This window comes from Scomber japonicus, chromosome 20 (genome assembly GCF_027409825.1).
Source record: "Scomber japonicus isolate fScoJap1 chromosome 20, fScoJap1.pri, whole genome shotgun sequence".
Taxonomy (NCBI): domain Eukaryota; kingdom Metazoa; phylum Chordata; class Actinopteri; order Scombriformes; family Scombridae; genus Scomber; species Scomber japonicus.
In genome coordinates, this window is record NC_070597.1 from 15,443,457 (window position 1) to 15,461,359 (window position 17,903).

The 17,903-nt window shown below is 39.3% G+C and overlaps 2 protein-coding genes across 2 annotated transcripts; both read left to right on the forward strand.

Moving 5' to 3' along the window:
* The first annotated feature begins 599 nt into the window (after positions 1-599).
* Positions 600-4,186, forward strand: LOC128381373 (translational activator of cytochrome c oxidase 1). The gene is made up of 6 exons (XM_053341379.1): positions 600-663; positions 837-1,101; positions 1,190-1,296; positions 1,694-1,827; positions 2,935-3,097; positions 3,623-4,186. The coding sequence occupies exons 2-6, from the start codon at positions 840-842 to the stop codon at positions 3,830-3,832; spliced, it is 876 nt and encodes a 291-aa protein (XP_053197354.1). The 5' UTR covers positions 600-663; positions 837-839; the 3' UTR covers positions 3,833-4,186.
* A 1,147-nt stretch (positions 4,187-5,333) lies between these two features.
* On the forward strand, positions 5,334-13,407 carry kcnh6b (potassium voltage-gated channel, subfamily H (eag-related), member 6b). The gene is made up of 12 exons (XM_053341070.1): positions 5,334-5,388; positions 6,105-6,262; positions 7,405-7,830; positions 8,100-8,493; positions 8,619-8,818; positions 8,930-9,182; positions 9,278-9,475; positions 10,382-10,477; positions 10,737-11,000; positions 11,724-11,904; positions 12,781-12,994; positions 13,111-13,407. Exons 1-12 carry the CDS (start codon positions 5,334-5,336, stop codon positions 13,405-13,407), a joined length of 2,736 nt encoding a protein of 911 aa, XP_053197045.1.
* The last annotated feature ends 4,496 nt before the right edge of the window (positions 13,408-17,903 follow it).

Here is a 17,903-nt window from a genome sequence, read left to right on the forward strand (position 1 = left end):
CTGGCTCAAAATGCTTTGGTAAACCTATTACAACATACTATGCATTCTGGGGATTATTACCAAGATGTATGGTGATTGGGACGATTTTGCTTTTATAATAGAATGTGTATCTAATGGGTATCTCCAAGACTGTACGCCAAATTGGGTGTTGACAATCCAAAAAGTTGATGTCACATTTTACTGTTTTTCAGGTTAGAAAAAAATCCACCACGGCAGAATTTTATGGTAGCTACATATTATAAAGCTTTTTTTGTAAAGCACATTGAGCTAGACTTATGTGTCAAATTTCAATTCAATCTGACTTATGATTAAGGCCTTTTTGTGCCTTAATCAGCGTCACCGTCTGGCTCACTTGGCTCATATTTCTTAGGAAGATGTACATCACTTCCAGTTATTGTGACAACTTAGTTTAGGTTTCAGCTCATTCCAGTTCATTGCAATTTGAGCACAAAAAATAACTGAAACATGGTTAGAGAAAAAGAATGTGGACAAGGTTTATAGCCTACTGTTTTATTATTAGTCTGTTTTTAATGGGAAAAAAGAATGGCACGTTGTCGAGCTTTTATTTTGAAAAAGGCCCTTTCTGACGTCACTACAACCCGGAAAAGCCGGGTTCACAACAAGGACAGAAGCAGTTACGTGGTATCCTGATTTCTTAAACCTGTAAGTTAAAACGCTGCAGGAATTTTTACATCGATATTAATGTGTGTCTGTGTGTATGTGTGTGTAAAAGTTAAAGTCTTCACGTGCATACCGACGGGTGCTAAACGCTGTCTGTTCTCCACGTGAGCAGGCAGGAGGTTCACATATTGCATTCATTTGCTCTTTGCTTGAAGGGCATGGCTGGGGTGGCGGTGCTGAGGGCTCTCCGACCCCTCTCCAGGAGGTTCCCGGCCCCGTTGGAGTGCGTCCTGCCACCAGCGTCCTGCATGTGGTTCCCGGCGTGGAGGGCCTCAGCCGTCCGGACGCTGCACCTGAGCTGCGCCTTGTGTGCGGGTCACAACAAGTGGTCTAAGGTGAAAAACATAAAAGGACCTAAAGATGAGGCGCGAGGAAAGATATTTATGAAATTTGGCTTGATGATAAAGATAGCTGTGAAAGGTGAGATAAAACAACTGTATTGACTGACTCATACTTTTGAATCACAAGTGAACTGTAGCTTCATTTCAATGGTGCTGTCAAATTGCAGAAGGTGGACCCAACCCAGACATGAACATAAACTTGGCCCACGTTTTGGAGCAGTGCAGGAACAAGAATATGCCGAAAGCTTCTATCGAGGCTGCCATCAAGAGTGCGGTGAGTTGACAATATACAGACACAAGACCTCAGAACAGCATTAACACTCCTTCACAAGTTGTGGATCTATCACTTGGGTTAACATCTGGTGACTGTGGTCTGAGTGATTTTCATCCTCGCCTATTTGTTATGTCCCTCTGTTCATTCAATGTTTCTATAATTTCACCACCCATCTGAACATGAATCAGGTTTATAGGTAATCATATGGAATCACTTACAGTATCCACTCATTACGTTTTATCTACCCCTTTAAAATAAATGAGTGGGGCAAATTATTAGGAACACTTTTCAATATTATTCACTCCAGTACACCACCACCCATTACAATCTCAATGATAATGATACATTTAGAGATTGTGCAGGTGTTTGTGACACTGTTGGAAATGTATCCCCACAGGAAAAGGCTAAACCAGCGTCCCAGCACATGTTTGAAGCTCGTGGGCCCGGTGGGTGCATGATGCTCATCGAGGTCCTGACTGACAACAACTCCCGCACCCACCAGGAAATCAAACGCCTGCTCACCAAAAATGGGTCAGTACTGGCTCTCTATAATCTCATGCTGCTGTGATTGTGCAGCTGAAATACTCCACAGATATTTCACATGCTTTCAATCATCTTTGTTAACCTGCTGGATATTTAAGATTAACAGATGTGCATAACAAGTGCATAAAAAGGAAAATAGTTGCGGTATATAAGTATATTACCTATTATGGCAAGCCCCAAACATCTAGTACTCAAATCATGGTAAAACACAAATTATATTTAACTCGAACATCTAAAAAGTCTTTTAGCAATAATTCATCATAAACATTATGAGGTAAATAATTCTAAAGTGTGAATTTAAACAGGAGGACTGTAGTTTTTAAAGAAGTATTACGGTACAGATGTCAGTCATTTTGGGTGATTTTGATGAAGAATACACAAGTTATGTACAACATTAGATACATGGTGTATACAAGTAACAATGTATGATAGTAACCACTAGATGTCCCTATATGTACAATGGATAAAGACTGTGGATAAACTGTACACATTATTGTCCTTAGGTTAATGTATCTTGGACAGGATCACAGGTGTTTTAATGTACTTGCTATATACTTGCTATAACGATTTAACTTTACTACTTAAGCTTTCGTGTCCTATCCATATCCACCTCCAATGACTGAAATTCTGGGTGAAGTATGTGAAACAAGTCATCTGTGGTTATAAAGTAAAGGCTACCTTCAATACTGCTGGTTTGTTCTGTTTATTTGCCAAAACAGACTCCAGTGTCCAAAGGATCTGGTCCAGCAGCATCTGCAGGATCTTTGACCTTGGATAAAGGGGCATTTCGTCCTACTGAGCAATCGTTCTGTACTTTACTGAAATACAGCAAACAATGCAGTCGGATTCATAATGGAGGATGCCTTCCAGAAAACATTAGAATTGTTTGTCTCATATGAATTAATCAAATGAATTGGCTTATTTTATCATAATACACAGGTAAAAGGCCACATTAGAGCTGCTCACAAAGGGAAAGGACATTTTTACAATCATTTATATGTTGCTTAGTCTTTTAGAATAAAAAAACAAATCTATTTAGTTTGGCCTCATAGTAAAATTCCATGTATGATTTATGCCTAAACAATTTGTCCACAGAGGGATGCTGGCAGACGGAGTCCGTCATAACTTCAGCAGGAGGGGGGTGGTGTCAGTGTCAGGACAGAACGTAACAACAGAGAAAGCTCTGGAGCTGGCCATCGAAGCAGGAGCAGAAGATGTCCAAGAGATTGAAGATGAGGAGGAGCAGCCTCTCCTGCAGGTCAGGCAGCCACAGCGAGGCTCATGTGAACCCATATTTGAATACAAAAAAATATGGGTTCACAAACAAAAAATATTTCTCTCATACGGACCATTAAAAAGACTCTTACAGTATATCTCCTAATAGAATTAATCATTGTAATAAAACCTTCCCATAATTCAGAGCAAAAATGCTGAAGAATTGAAATGAATTGATTTATTGATATACAAATAGTTTATCTTAGTAGTTTTTTTAAATTGTTAAAGTAATTTATGAATTATAAATGCCAAAAATGTTACTTTTTAAAAATATTATTTTAAATGAAACATCTTTATCTTAAATATCTTTAATCTCTAGTTTTAGACAGTCAGTTGGACAAAAGCAGTGATGCATAGATGTCGCTTTGGGAAACTGTGATATGCATGTTTCACTATTTTATGACTTTTTCTAGATTAAACAATTACTCAAAAAAAAACAAACATACATTTCAGAAATGAAATAATGAAAATAATTCTCACCACTTTTCAACCTTTTCTTTCTCTTCAGTTTATTTGTGACATGTCTGACGTGAAGAAGGTGCGGACCTCACTAGAGGAGCTGGGAATGGAGATCACGTCCGCTGGGTTGGAGTTTATCGCCCGAAACATCTCAACTCTGGAACAGGAACAGCTGGACGCTGCTTCAACGCTAATAGAAGCCCTCAATGACTATACAGACGTAGTGCGAGTCTGGGACAACATCCAGGCCCACAGCTGAGAATGTCCCTGGACACTTTGTGGACACTGAAGATCTCACATGTGGAATATTTCATTTCAGAAAGGAGAAGGAATCTGCCAACAAATACCTTGATGTTTAAGTGGGTGATACTGCGGCCTGTCAGTGCTTGTCATGTCAACATAAACAACAGACAATAACAGAATGAAAATATGAGTTTGTAAGAGGAAAAATAGAAATTATGGTCCTTGTTGAGAAATAAAGTGATATTTTAACTGAAATCTTTTCAGACTGCACCAATCTACAGAAATTCATTAGCAGTCAGCCTTGAGCACACAGAAACCATCCCTGGGATGCACTGCCATCAGTGCTCTTCAGAATATTTCTTTACATTTTTGATTTTTAAAATGTCTTATTTGGTGAAGCACATGAAATAACACCTATCTGCTCATTTGGTGGTAGAAACCTAATTCGCTCAGTAGGTCTTTGAATGTTATAAGTTAGAATATATATGGGCAATATAGTTTAAATCTTTATCACAGCATTAATGAGGATATTTTCCGATCTAGATAAATATCACCCAGGAACATCACTTAAAGAATAATCCGACTGACTTTCATTGGAATTACCTGTTTCATTGTTGTGTGTGGAAAACAAAAACTTCAGTGACTAGTTTTGTTCATTTTAATTACAGTTTGTCTGGAATAATCATGAATAACAATAAGCTTGTGCTGAAAACGATGATATGGAATTGTGGCCCAACTTTAAGTAAGACCTGTTGGTACTCTCGGAGGTTCACTGGCTAATCATTTATGAAATCTAAAAGTAAGTATCAAGCATCAAAGTGAAATTGAACTTTTAGAGGAAGACAGTAATGTAGTAGTATTAAAGATCTACTCCAGGATTTAGTGCCGTACTTCAATAAAGTTTTGGGACTCACAAAAAAACAGAATGGTAAAAATTGAAGTGGCAGAGATCGATATAAACTGACTATTAGCCTCTCTAGCATAGGTCAAACTCCAAAAATGCTTAATGCTTTACATGCATATTCTCCCACTTCATAAGAAGTTTTTATGTGATGCTTTAAGATGACACATATATGTTATGTTAAAAAAAAGAAACTATATGGATGGCTGAAGGTTACATCTGAAGGACATTTTGAACCAGTGTCATCACAGGTCATTACCCCCTCATATTACTGTAGTGTCAACATTGCAGTCAATAAGATCCTGCATTAACAGTATGTATCCAACATATTGAGCGGATAGAATAGCTTTAGCCAGCTGATTTAGTTTTTTTTTTTGAACATCACCATGTCAAATGCAGTATGTGACAGCCCAAAATATATTCTGAACCTATACCACCAAACTCAGCCAAATTGAAGAACACTGAAATGGTAATTTTACATTAACAGGAAAGTCCAGTGTAATGGCTATGAGCCCATTTGCTCTGTTTATCAATGCTCGTCATTGATTTTCCTGTCAGGTATTTGATTTTTCCTCTCAGCTATAGCATAGCATTGATTAGTTTCCAGTGTTGACCAATGTTGAGCAGCAACATGCGAGCTGCAGGCCAGTCCTCTGCCCTGTGCCAGAGTGGTGGGTTCAACATCGATGTCTGCATCCACTCACTGAAAACTTAAAGTCCATTTGTTTTGCCTAAATATGAACATGATAGAGGAGAGTGAATATTTTTGAGTTCATTCATACAAAACATGTTTTGAAGACTGGATGTTTGAGTCATGGCTTCCTAGTGGTAAAGGATAAACGGATCTGATATTCTGATTTCAACTCAGGTATGTTGCATTTATTTTCTTTCCTTAAAACAATGTAAATGCCACCTTCTCTGTGCAGTAACACTCTGCACTCTGTCAGGTATTGGGACAGTATTCCAGTTTTGAGGGCAGAGTAATTTTGGGAGGGGCACAGCTGGATGAGCATTGTGGCAAATCAGAGTGGAGAGGAATTTGTTAAGGGGGGGCAGACTATTAAATGTCACTGACAAGGTCCATTTTTGCATTTTGAATGATATTTTGTAAGGTATATTTTGAATTTGGTATAAATTTAAGCTATGCATGTATTCAAATAATCTACATTATAACTCCAGCATAATAAGAAAAGCACATCATGATTACAATAATCTAGCCAAGAGAATTATTGAGAGGTGTTATAGTAATAGCATTAATAAGCTAGACTGCTTTCCATAAAAAAAATGAAAAAAGTACAAGTTAAGAACAACACAGTCGAAATAGAGAGTGCTTAGGATCTCTTTGGCCTACAAGTAGATATAAATGAGTTTTTCCATTCACCTGTAGGCCAGCAGAGCTCAATGTCTGACTCAGACCTCATGAAGTGTACGGGACCAGCCAGCAGGGGCCCCGAATGCCGTTCACCCCCAACTCCCAGGATGGAAATGCTCAGCCCCTCCAAGGTGAAGGACCGCTCTCAGAACGTCACAGAGAAGGTCACGCAGGTACGGGGCCAGAGAACCTCTGGGCTCACTGTCTGGCTGTGTGTGTTTCAGTTTATAGACCTGAGAGTCAGTCTGAACTTGGTCATTCACTCAATGCCCCATGTTGCATTCAGTACTTGTCCGGTTCAGACCATCATTAAAGTACTCACAGTAATCATGTTTTGCTTTCTAAGAAATGAAGAGCCTTTCAGAAGGTTACTGTGATGAAAGACTGCCATTAATTTGCCCGATAGTGGAAAAATCAGTAGGTGGTTTGGTGGCTACATGTTTTCCTTCTGGGTGTGAAGAGCAAAGTTACATTGAGCCACATTTCAATTTGGACCAACTGTTTTCCCAGTTGCAGCCCTGGGGCCCGGCATTCTACATCACTGCCTCTGTGTGTGTGTGCGGTGGATATGAAACATATATAAGGGAAGTGTTTTCAGCAATACATAACCTTACAGTGAAAGGTCACTTTTCATTCCTGTCTCTCTGTGTGTCTAGCTATATAAATATATATCCATTTAGGTAGATCTATCAGTAAGGTCAGTGAGAATCGTCAGGGCAGCAAATATTAATCTGATATTGAACTAAAGAGAACACAAGGACTGTGGCAGCGCATGAACTCAGCTGGGTGATTGTGACGCCCAGTTCATCATTACTGCCCCAAGCTCTCCAGCATCCCATACACAGTTAGCTATTGCGCAGTTGATAAAAGTGGACTATTGCTTTAGCTTCATCCTCAAGATTTTTTGAACTATCTGGAAATAATTGCGCTAGCTGGATGTAGTCTTTACTCTACTTTACTCAAGTCTCGCATCTGCTGAGAGTCACCAATGACAGGATGGTTAAGGATTTATTGGACCTACAAGGTTGCAAAACCAGAGGATGCAGTCTTCAACAAGAACTTGGCCACAACAGTACATCTTCTAGAAAGGTGTGTTGGTTAGTATGAGCTCTGAGAACTAGTTGAGAATGTTTTAGTGTTTTTCTTTAGAGTTGTGGTTTTAAGATATGTTAATTAAAAAATATATTATTTTGCCTTTTAAAAGTTAGAATCCAAAGTTGAGATTTTACTATGGAAAATATATGATTGAAAGAACATGAAGGATAAATGTTTATATGTGAGTATCATTTCATACTGGTGCATTCTTTATGCTTAGGTACTTTCTTTGGAGTCTGATGTACTGCCTGAATACAAACTTCAAATGCCAGAGACAACGTGGTGGATCTTGCTTCACTACAGCCCCTTCAAGGCGTTTTGGGACTGGATTATTCTCCTCCTGGTCCTCTACACTGCTGTGTTCACTCCTTACTCAGCTGCCTTCCTTTTGGATGAACACAGGGACATGCGTCAAAGGAGCTGTGGCTACACATGTAACCCTCTGAACGTGGCAGACCTTATGGTGGATGTGCTGTTTATTGTGGACATAGTCATCAACCTTCGCACCACCTATGTGGACCAAAATGACGAAGTGATCACACAGCCAAGCCGGATAGCCAAGCATTATATCAAAGGCTGGTTCCCGATTGACCTGTTTGCTGCAATACCTTTTGATCTTCTCATTTTCAGATCGGGCTCTGATGAGGTAAGAATTCTGCCTTTCTTAAAATAATATTGTATGATCATAAAGTTTGATTGACTTAACTGCAGAAGTTTATCTGCTTGATAACAACTATCTTCAGAACTGCAAGCTTCATGCTTGTATACATTCAAAATGTTTTTGTAGATATTTATGCTGTCCTCATGTCGATAAAATTCTCATTTTTTCTACTTCAATTCTCTGAACCTACTTTACTGCATTTAAATTTTTTTTGTCTGTAACATCCTCTTTTTTGTTGCTATTGGAAACTAAAGATGGCAACCTTAACAAGCTTGCTGAAAACAGCTCGTCTGCTGCGATTGGTCCGTGTGGCAAGAAAGCTGGACAGGTATTCTGAATATGGGGCTGCTGTCCTCTTCTTGCTTATGTGCACCTTTGTGCTCATCGCCCATTGGCTGGCCTGCATTTGGTATGCTATTGGGTTTGTCGAGAGGCCGTACACAGAGACCGGCTGGCTGGATAACCTGGCAGAACAACTAGGCAAGTCATACAACGACAGCGACTCCTACTCTGGTCCGTCAGTCAAAGACAAATATGTCACTGCTCTGTACTTCACTTTGAGCAGTTTGACAAGTGTCGGCTTTGGAAATGTCTCTCCAAACACCAACTCTGAGAAGATCTTCTCCATCTGTGTCATGGTCATTGGCTGTGAGTTGAAAAACACTGTTTTCATAACCCCTTTACAGCATTTTTAGCAAGTACTACAACTGAAATGAGAGAATCACCAGGATGTTATTGTTATCTCATTGTCCTCATTGATTCCTCTCTTTCAGCCCTCATGTATGCCAGCATATTTGGGAATGTGTCTGCCATCATTCAGCGGTTGTATTCTGGTACAACACGCTACCACACCCAAATGCTGCGAGTCAAAGAGTTTATCCGATTCCACCAAATCCCAGGGGGCCTGCGCCAAAGACTGGAGGAGTACTTTCAACATGCCTGGTCCTACACAAATGGCATTGACATGAATGCAGTAAGACAACAATAATATTACTTACTGCTGAAACTACAACCAAGTTTGTTCAATGTGCATGTTTTGCATCTACTCATTGACATGTTGATGGTTTTGTCTTCCCATACTTAGGTGTTGAAGGGATTCCCAGAGTCTTTCCAGGCAGACATCTGTTTGCACTTGAACCGATCTCTGCTAGACAACTGTAAAGCTTTCCGTGGAGGCAGTCAAGCCTGTCTGCGTGCCTTGGCTGTGAGGTTCAAGACAGTCCATGCCCCTCCAGGAGATACGCTGATCCACTATGGAGACATCCTGGACTCTCTCTACTTCATCTCTCGTGGTTCCATCCAGGTCATCAGGGATGATGTGGTGGTTGCCATATTAGGTGAGGCATTGAATCTTAGACACATTAAATGTGATATCTCAAAAATGCTGCATAGCTAATACTTGATCCGTTAAAACGTAATAATGCTCTTTCAGAAAAGAATGACATCTTTGGCGAGTCTATCCACTTGTATGATGAGCCAGGGAAGTCCAATTCAGATGTACTCACCATCACCTACTGTGACCTGCACCGCATCCTGAGGGACGATCTGCTGGAGGTCTTAGATGTTTACCCCAGCTTTGCGGACAATTTCTGGAGGAACCTAGAGATAACGCTTGACCTAAGAGATGTATGTTGCCTGTTATTTATAAAGTGTATTATAGAGAAACAACACCAAACATCTACAGTTGTGCTAGTAGTGCTAAAAGACTGTACTTACAACAGTGATTTTTGCTAAATGTTAATGTCAGCATGTTAACACAGTGACAACGCTTGTGTGCTTATGTTTAGCAGGTATGATGTTTACTATATTCAACTTCTAACTTGAGTGTGTTAGTATGCCAAGATTTGCTAATAAGCAATAAACACAAAGTACAGCTGAGGATGTTGTGAATGTTGTTACTTTTGCAGGTATTAGGTCATAAACCAAAGTATTGAACAAATTCAAATGTTAAGCTGATGATGGGAGTCAATGAAAAGTCAAGGGATCACCAAAGTCATTACAATTCATCCTGAGGCGGACATTATTGATCATACCAAATTTCACAGCAATCCATCCTGTAATGGTGCCAAAACATTTTGATTAAAAGATTCCAAATAACAACCTCATGGTGGCTCTGGAGGAAAGGATCACCAAAGTCATTAGAATAGGTTGTCTGGGATCAATTCAGTTCTGTACAAAATATCCTGGCAATCCATCCAGTAGATGCTGAGATATTACAATTTGGACCCAAGTGATGGACCGATCATCAGACAGACAGACATTGCCATCCTTAGAGCCATATTGCTAGCATGGCTAAAGATTGTACTTTTTTTTAGAAGTTAAAAATTTCTCATCTGCTGGTTGCCCATTAGAAGGGTTGAAAATATAGTTCATGCCAATACATGAACTTTCAAGTATGGTTTAGGTATTTTTGTTAAGTTTTGCTAAGTTTCTTGGCAAGTTTTTTTCATCATCTGTTGTAGTGGGCCAATTGTACCATTTTAATATGATTGACTTCTGTATGGGTTTACCATTTTTGTTCATCAGGCTGATCAAGCACCAGTAATAACAACTGATGACTCTGGTGATGACTGTGGATATCGCCACAAGCCTAGACACAGAGTCCAAAACCTGGACTGCCGAATCAGGCCAGGTATCTTGTGTTTTTTGTTTGTTTGTGCCAAGTTCAAATCAACCTGAATCTTGATTTTCCACTTACAACCATACCCTGCTAATCAGAAAGAAAACTGCACAAAATATAGAGACTGAACCATGATTGATCTAACTGGACCATGGTGAAAGTACAAAATCAACACGATATTAGTAGAAGCTATTAAGCAAAATACTGTACAGTGAGTAACAGTAACAGAAGTTGAGAAAATCAATGAATTGAACTGCTTTCCTGTGAACAGATGGAATGGATCATGAAGACTCATACCCGCTTCAGTCCTTCCGGCATCGTCACTCACCTACGCAGCCACACTGGGATGACCGCTGTAGCTGTGGTTCTCCATGCTCCCAGTCTAGTGAAGACCAGCCTCTTGCTCACGGTGCCAAAGTAGAGCTTTACTCCCCAGAAGATGCCAGACGGGAATACTCCCCCTCTGTAGTGCAGCTGCTACCCCCAAGTGGCACCTCAGTGGGGAGGGAAGCAGTGTTAGACATGGGCCACCAAGGTAGATAAATATAAGTGTTTTACCTCATTTGTGGGACAAATACAAAAGAAAAAGCATAGAGTATATTTCAAAGTTTTAAACATGCCATGATTGACTACAGCTGTTGATGTTGGACTGTAGACTGAGGCTTGGAAGTTAAACATATTTCCAACAGGGACGGCTGGCGGTTCAATTCCGGGCTCCTCCAGTTTGCATGTCGAAAGGCCCTTGGCCAAGATACTGAACCCCAAACTCCCAATGGCTGCGCCAACAGTGTGTGAATGTGCAAATGAATGTTAGTCCCCTTGATGAGCAGGTCAACACCCTGCATGGCAGCCCCTGCCATCAGTGTATGAATATGTGTGAATGGGTGAGTGCTTTGAGTAGTGGTGGTGGTGAGACTAGAATAGAATTATATAAGTACAGTCCATTTTCCATTCACCATTTGACATACTGTGTAGATAGAGAGTTTGTTGTCAAAAAAACAAAACAAAAACATTTTATAATGTTCCAAAACATTTGCAGATGTTTTATGCTTTATGCCAAATTTTTAAAGAAGTCTTGAGGTCATCAAACCATTGCTCTACAGTACCACTACTGGTCAAAAACTTCATATGGTGCCTTTAATGTATTGTATCTCTACTGTGTGCCTCTACATCTCTACATTTTCAATATTACCATAATCTGAACAAGAATGAATCAAAAAACATGTTCACCCTTTTCTTGTCTTTACATTTTCTTCAGCTTCTTCTTTGAATGTGCCGGGAATGTACCGCTACTGGCCAGACCGACAGTCACAACAGTTTTCCAGTCGAGCCTGGCGATCTTCCTCTGTCCGCAACTCATACCACCCCCCACCATTCACAGAAGACAGGCCCAGTGAGCTAGAGTCTCGACTTGAGATTTTACATTCACAACTCAACAGGTGAATTTAATGATGTCCTAAAAAAATACTGAAAATACAAATGACAGTATATAAATGCATGAGTATTCATTAAATATCAATTAGAACTACCAGAGGAAATGGTGGACTTTTAGATTAAACAGTTCATTACCACCATTGTGTTTGCCTTGTTGGAGTTCTGTTTCATTAAGGTAGTCATAAGCCTTCTGTTTCATTAAGGTAGTCATAAGCCTTCTAGCCATTCTTCCATCTGCCCTTATTACATCCTTGTGTCTGAACCCAAGACAGTGTGTAAAGTAGTTGGAAATAGTGATGTAATTGGACATATTCAAGTACTGAAAACCCTACTAACCCTACTAATCTTACAGGATAACTGTATCTCAAATAAAACAAAGAGATACAAATACATTGATGGAAAGGTCTGCAAAGACTGTCTGTTAGCAAAGCATGATCAGTTGGTAATTGTGTTGAGATGAAGAAACTTGTGTTGAGCCATATGCTTTTTGTTATGGTCGTTGTTACAGAACAACAGATGTTTTCTCTGGCTTCTCTTAAGTAATCCCCAAGCAGCTTTATACTTCCTTGGAGGTCTGTCCTGTGGTCTGCTTCTATGTGGCCATGCTCAGCACAAATCTAAAGGGGTCCAGCTAGTCTAACCACCCAACCTGACTCTTTCCAATGTAGAGGAGCAACTTGATATTAAGCCCATCCTGAATGCTCACTATCACATACAGTAGAATGGAGCCAATCAACCTGCTTAGAAATATGTTATAAATGTGATTACATTCCTCCATCTTTAATCAAAGCCTGGTGAAGGTTGGAATGAATATTATTGGACAATGATATGCCAAATCACTTCACTTAACAGCCTCATTCTCTTATCCTTTATTTCCCCAGACTGGAGACTCGCATGACAGCTGACATCAATGTTATTCTCCAGCTTCTACAGAGGCAGATCGCTCCTGTTCCTCCAGCTTACAGCACTGTATCGTCTAGTACCCTCCCTACAGATTCAACTGGCTTGTATGGAACTGGGACAGCAGTCCTGCATACTATGTACCCCATGTCCCCCATACCCCCCATACAGATGGACAGCCGTGCACCCACGCAGGTATAGAATAATACCAAATAGTAGTGAAATATAAGAGAATCTCTGAAGCAAGAAACATGAAACTCCGAAAAAACCCACTTCGGTTGAGTAAAGTATATGTGTTTGTTGTCCTACAGAGCTCTACCCAGACCGATATTCAATTCACCAAGAAGTCCCAGGAGTCACTATCCAGTGGTATCCATGTGACTGTGGCATCGGACGACACTATGTTCATGACTGTCACCCCTGAAACTGAAACCCATACAGGCTTGACCTCCCAGCTGCCCCAGCCATCAGTCAAATCCTCCCTCATGGAGAACCCTGGGCTCTGTGGCAGCCTCCGCTACCCCTCACTGCCGGGGAACCTGGACATCACCTCAGGACTGGCTGAGATCCAGAAGCACCTCTCAGATCCTGTGCTGCCTGTCGTCTGACTGTGACTTTCAAAGTAGTCATTTTCTGCTGCTTACAGACTTTTGGAGAGGGAAAAGTGACTAGTCCAGCTCTTTGTCTCCCAAAATTCAGCTATCAGTAAATATTTTGGAAGTAATCTCCTTTTAATGAATGATTCACACAACACAGTAACTCATTTAGGTGTTTGATAAAGAGTGCACAGGAGTCACATTTTCCATACATCTCATTGGCCTGTTCCATGCCTACCTGTTCCATCCTGAGTAATAACTTCCTTTACTGACTAGTTCAAAGTTTCTGCCTAAGTGTTATTTCAGAGTTTAAGGAACTGTTATAATTTTTAAAAATATGCATAATCCTTTTTTGCCACCAGTTAAATGAGTATCACTCTCACATCTGTATGTGAAATATGACATTACAGTCAGCCTAGCTTAGCTCAGCACAGAGACCGGAAACAAGGGGGCCATAGCTATCCTTGCCCTGTCGAACGATAACAAAATCCACCTACCAGCACTTTGTAATACTGACTAATTATATATTGTTTGTGTTATTTTGACAGAAACTAAAGTATAAAAACAAGAAGTTGTGGTTTCATGGAAGGTTATGTGCCAGTCGACTGCTCCAGGTGAAATAGTCTGGCGCATAACCTCTGTTTCCAGTATTTATGCTAAACTAAGCTAACCCGGTGCTGGCTGTAGCTTCATATTTATTGAGTGGAATTGATCTAATTTACCAATGATGAACCAATGATCTTGCTCCAATTTGTGAAAATAGATCTATGAACAAGTGGTTTACTAAATTTATGTTCAGCAAATATTCCCACATTACCTTGAACTGAAAGCTGCTGCAGGTATATGAAATACCCTTTGTCTGCTCCTACATCTTGTATTTCCCAACCAATTTCAATCCCATCACAAAAGAATTAATAGCATTCATGAACATCTGTTTCTTGACTGTTTGACAAAGTAAATTCTCTATATTATAATGATCTTGGATGTACTTCAGACAGTGTTCTCAATATTATACAGTAACTGTATAATTCACTTTTTTCAACCTATCATTTATAACTGTCAATCATTCTGTACTATAAATTCTTATCATGTCTTAATGAGTCACCTCACTGTGAGATCATTTTGTTGTCTAAATATAAAACTTCTGTATAGTGGTTTTAAGTGTGAGGGAGTGTTTATTTATGTATAAAATTCAAATGATGTTGCTATGAATTAAATTATTGATGCAGAAATTTAAAAAAATATGTATTATATTTAGTTAATACTGGTAAACCACAGTGTATTATGCACAAATAATATTTGAAATAAATATAGCCTAGTTTTAAGTTTTAAAAAATGAATTAGCTTATTCGTCTATTTTGTTTTGATGCTCCTTTTTTGGTTTTCTGATGCAGAACATACATCACAAAGTCTAGTAGTGAGATGTTATTTTTAAAATGCCATCTTTACACTCCAGCTCTCACTCAGTTGAACCCCATCATATGTGTTAACATGAAACCAATATTAGCATGAACTCAATATTGCTCTGTCCTTAGAAAACAAATAGATTTCCTTCAACTATGTCATGTCAGCTCGTAAATCTGACAGACAATGTGTTCAAGTTGTTTTGGGGCTCTTTTTTTTTCTTTTTAGTTCTAGGAATATCATGACTGCAGGTCAGACTGAGGATTTCCAGGCTGTTGTTGTAGCGGACAGTGATCTAATCGGGCTGGGCGGAGGTCCACTGGACGGTATTGATAATTCCCGCAGCTGTATGGGCCAATATAGGGTCCTTGATGGCCCACGGCATCTGCTGGATGTCCCAGATTAAAGCATGGTGATCGTCCACTCCACTAGACAGAAATGAGGGGAGGAAGTTTGATTTGAATCAATCTCATTTAAACAGGAAAAATGTTCAGTTTTTCACACGATTTTCTTATTCACCAAATATAAGAACATAAAAGGGCAATCAGGGCAAATACAAAGTAAGTAAGGGACAAAATACTCACTAAAAAGAACAAAACCTGTAATGTATGTAATGTTGCTGTTACTGCACCACAGGATTAGCAATGTGCATTTTCCAAGGTAACTGGCAAGCAAATGTGGTAAGCTCTGCTGCTCTACTTGTTTTTTTCCTAAACATTGCACATTCTGCTCTGACTGATGACCTTGAAGCCAACATCAAATGTGATCGATCAATTACAGCCATCGCAAGCTAAATCAGGTCCTGGCGCCTCTTATGATGAACTTATTTCCTAGAGGATTGTTTGAAGAGTTTAAATGCCCTTAAATGTATGGCCTTTGTTGTTTTAGAAAATGATTCTGCTCTCTCTCTCTCTGTATATTAATATCATAAGTGAGATCACTTTTTCTGCTGTTGGCAGGAGTGGTCTTCATTATAGGTGAGACTGTGTGCCTCTACTCCATGAGACATTGACCTTGACAATGAACTTAAAAAGTATTTAAGGCTCCTAGCTCATGGATTTTACATTTTTGACTTAAGTAACTCTTTGTTGTAGTGTCCCCCTGCCATTTGTTCCTCCATCTTTCACAATAACTGTGTTTTCCATCAAGCTGCTGAGTTCACGTTGCATAAGAACAGCTCCCTCTTGTGCTCATTGTCAGTGACTGCAATAATGTTGTACTGAGATAATGTTCTCCTCTCATTCTGTGACAAATACTAATTCATTTTAAACTTGTCCCCCAATAGTGCCAACATCCATCTGTGTGAATACAGATAACTGTGTTTTCCATAAAACCTGCTTACCTGCTGTGGAGATGTGAGGCCTACTGATACAGACCCTGTGGTTGTTGTGTCTGGGTGCAGGGGCACGTGGCACACCCCCATATGTAATACACACCTCAGGCTGCAAAACAAGAAATGTAGAGGTTTAAACTTGCAGCATAGAAATTTCATTTCATTTCTAAGTCCATCTAAAAACAGCCTTCATTTTGTAGGTTTCAAAATTGAGTTATATTTTTCATTTTAAATACAAAAGCACAAAATAACCTCCAGCTGTCCATCATTAAGGTCGCCAAGTGGTTGGGGTCCTGTTTGGTCCAGCAGAGTCTGAGCAGTGGGTGGTGTAGCACTATCATAGATGATAGAGGGAATACAGTATATCGAAAATATTCCCAATAGTCAGTGACTGACTGTTGCCTACTATTAACTATATTAACTATTACTATTAACAATTAATCAGTTATGATTAATTGTTTTGAGTCATTTTTTAAGAAAAGGAAAGTCACATTTCTCTGATTCCACCTTCCCAATGTGAATACTTTCTGATTTCCTTAGTCTTCCATGACAGTTAAATTAATATCTTTGGGTTGTGGACTAGCGTCACATTGGGCTTTGGGAAACAATGATTTTTCACCATTTTCAACATTCTGTGGACCAAACAGGTTAATAACATATCAATACAATAAATATCAATGCATTCATTTTGTTCTTTTCCTTCTCCTTTAATCCACCACAAACATGTTTTGTTATAATTTGTCTGTTTTTTTTTCATCACAGTTTGAATGCGTGGGCCTTTACTTGACCTCAGAAGGGGAAGTTTACAAGAAGCACAGTAAAGGCAGCACTTCAGATGATGTGCTTAATACCTGAAAGGCTGTACGGAAAGCTCAACCAAGAGCATACAGCATATCTTTTGCCTGACACTGGCCTTCTTTTCAGACCACCACTTTTGACTGTGATTGCTCTTTTAACCGTGTGGCCGCTGATGAATGTGAGCTCTGCTTAAAGTATTATCCATCAGTAATGACAGCACGTTATTAGTGACAAACCTGAGCTTTAACATGTAATTTGCCTTGACTTATGTTTGCACATGCTTTGTTTTTTCCACTGTCCACAATGTCAACAGCATTTGCTTGTCTAGTCATCCCACGGCTTGATTGCACGTTCAAAATATCATATTTCACATCATATTTGCATCACTTATTATAGTCATTAGTATTTGAGCATTTACTTAGTTTAAAGTTGGAGTTTGTAGTAGATGTATGCAGACCTGCAATTTAAATGTGTACTCTCCTGTGGAAACCATCATGGTATATTGTATTATCGGAAACTATCATGGTATACATTATTAAAACAGTTTTTTGTTATTATCATTATCTTTTCTGATAAAGATTATGGCATTATGTCTCACAATGAGGCAATTAATATAAAGTCCCATCTGGGCAGTTTAAACATCGAGTAGAAATATAACCAGTGAGTCTCCATTGGCGTACAGTAAAAATAAATGCTCAAGTAATTAGAAGGTGATAAGGAAATCACTTTAAAAATAAAAAACAAAACAAAATTTGAATTGACCACCTGAGATTATGGCGTTTCTCTTGTCATTAATGCAACAAAGATTTGACAGACAAAGGCAGAAAGATCCTTTAGTCATAGAGTGGAAAAACATTAATCCACATGTGACCATGTCAACTTTGGCTCTTTGTCTCATTGATTTAGTTGTTCTGTCTGTGCTACAGTTACTCCATTACGTCTGCACGATATTACAAAACTGAACTGAAATTGC

What these genes read in the sequence shown, in the direction of transcription:
- kcnh6b (XM_053341070.1), top strand. Translation starts at nt 5,334, where the DNA reads ATGTTGAGCAGCAACATGCGAGCTGCAGGCCAGTCCTCTGCCCTGTGC. An exon ending in TCAGATCGGGCTCTGATGAG is followed by an intron (nt 7,831 to 8,099) that starts GTAAGAATTCTG and finishes TGGAAACTAAAG; the next exon opens with ATGGCAACCTTAACAAGCTT. An exon ending in TTACATTCACAACTCAACAG is followed by an intron (nt 11,905 to 12,780) that starts GTGAATTTAATG and finishes TTATTTCCCCAG; the next exon opens with ACTGGAGACTCGCATGACAG.
- LOC128381373 (XM_053341379.1), top strand. Translation starts at nt 840, where the DNA reads ATGGCTGGGGTGGCGGTGCTGAGGGCTCTCCGACCCCTCTCCAGGAGG. An exon ending in GATAAAGATAGCTGTGAAAG is followed by an intron (nt 1,102 to 1,189) that starts GTGAGATAAAAC and finishes GTCAAATTGCAG; the next exon opens with AAGGTGGACCCAACCCAGAC. An exon ending in AGGAGCAGCCTCTCCTGCAG is followed by an intron (nt 3,098 to 3,622) that starts GTCAGGCAGCCA and finishes CTTTCTCTTCAG; the next exon opens with TTTATTTGTGACATGTCTGA.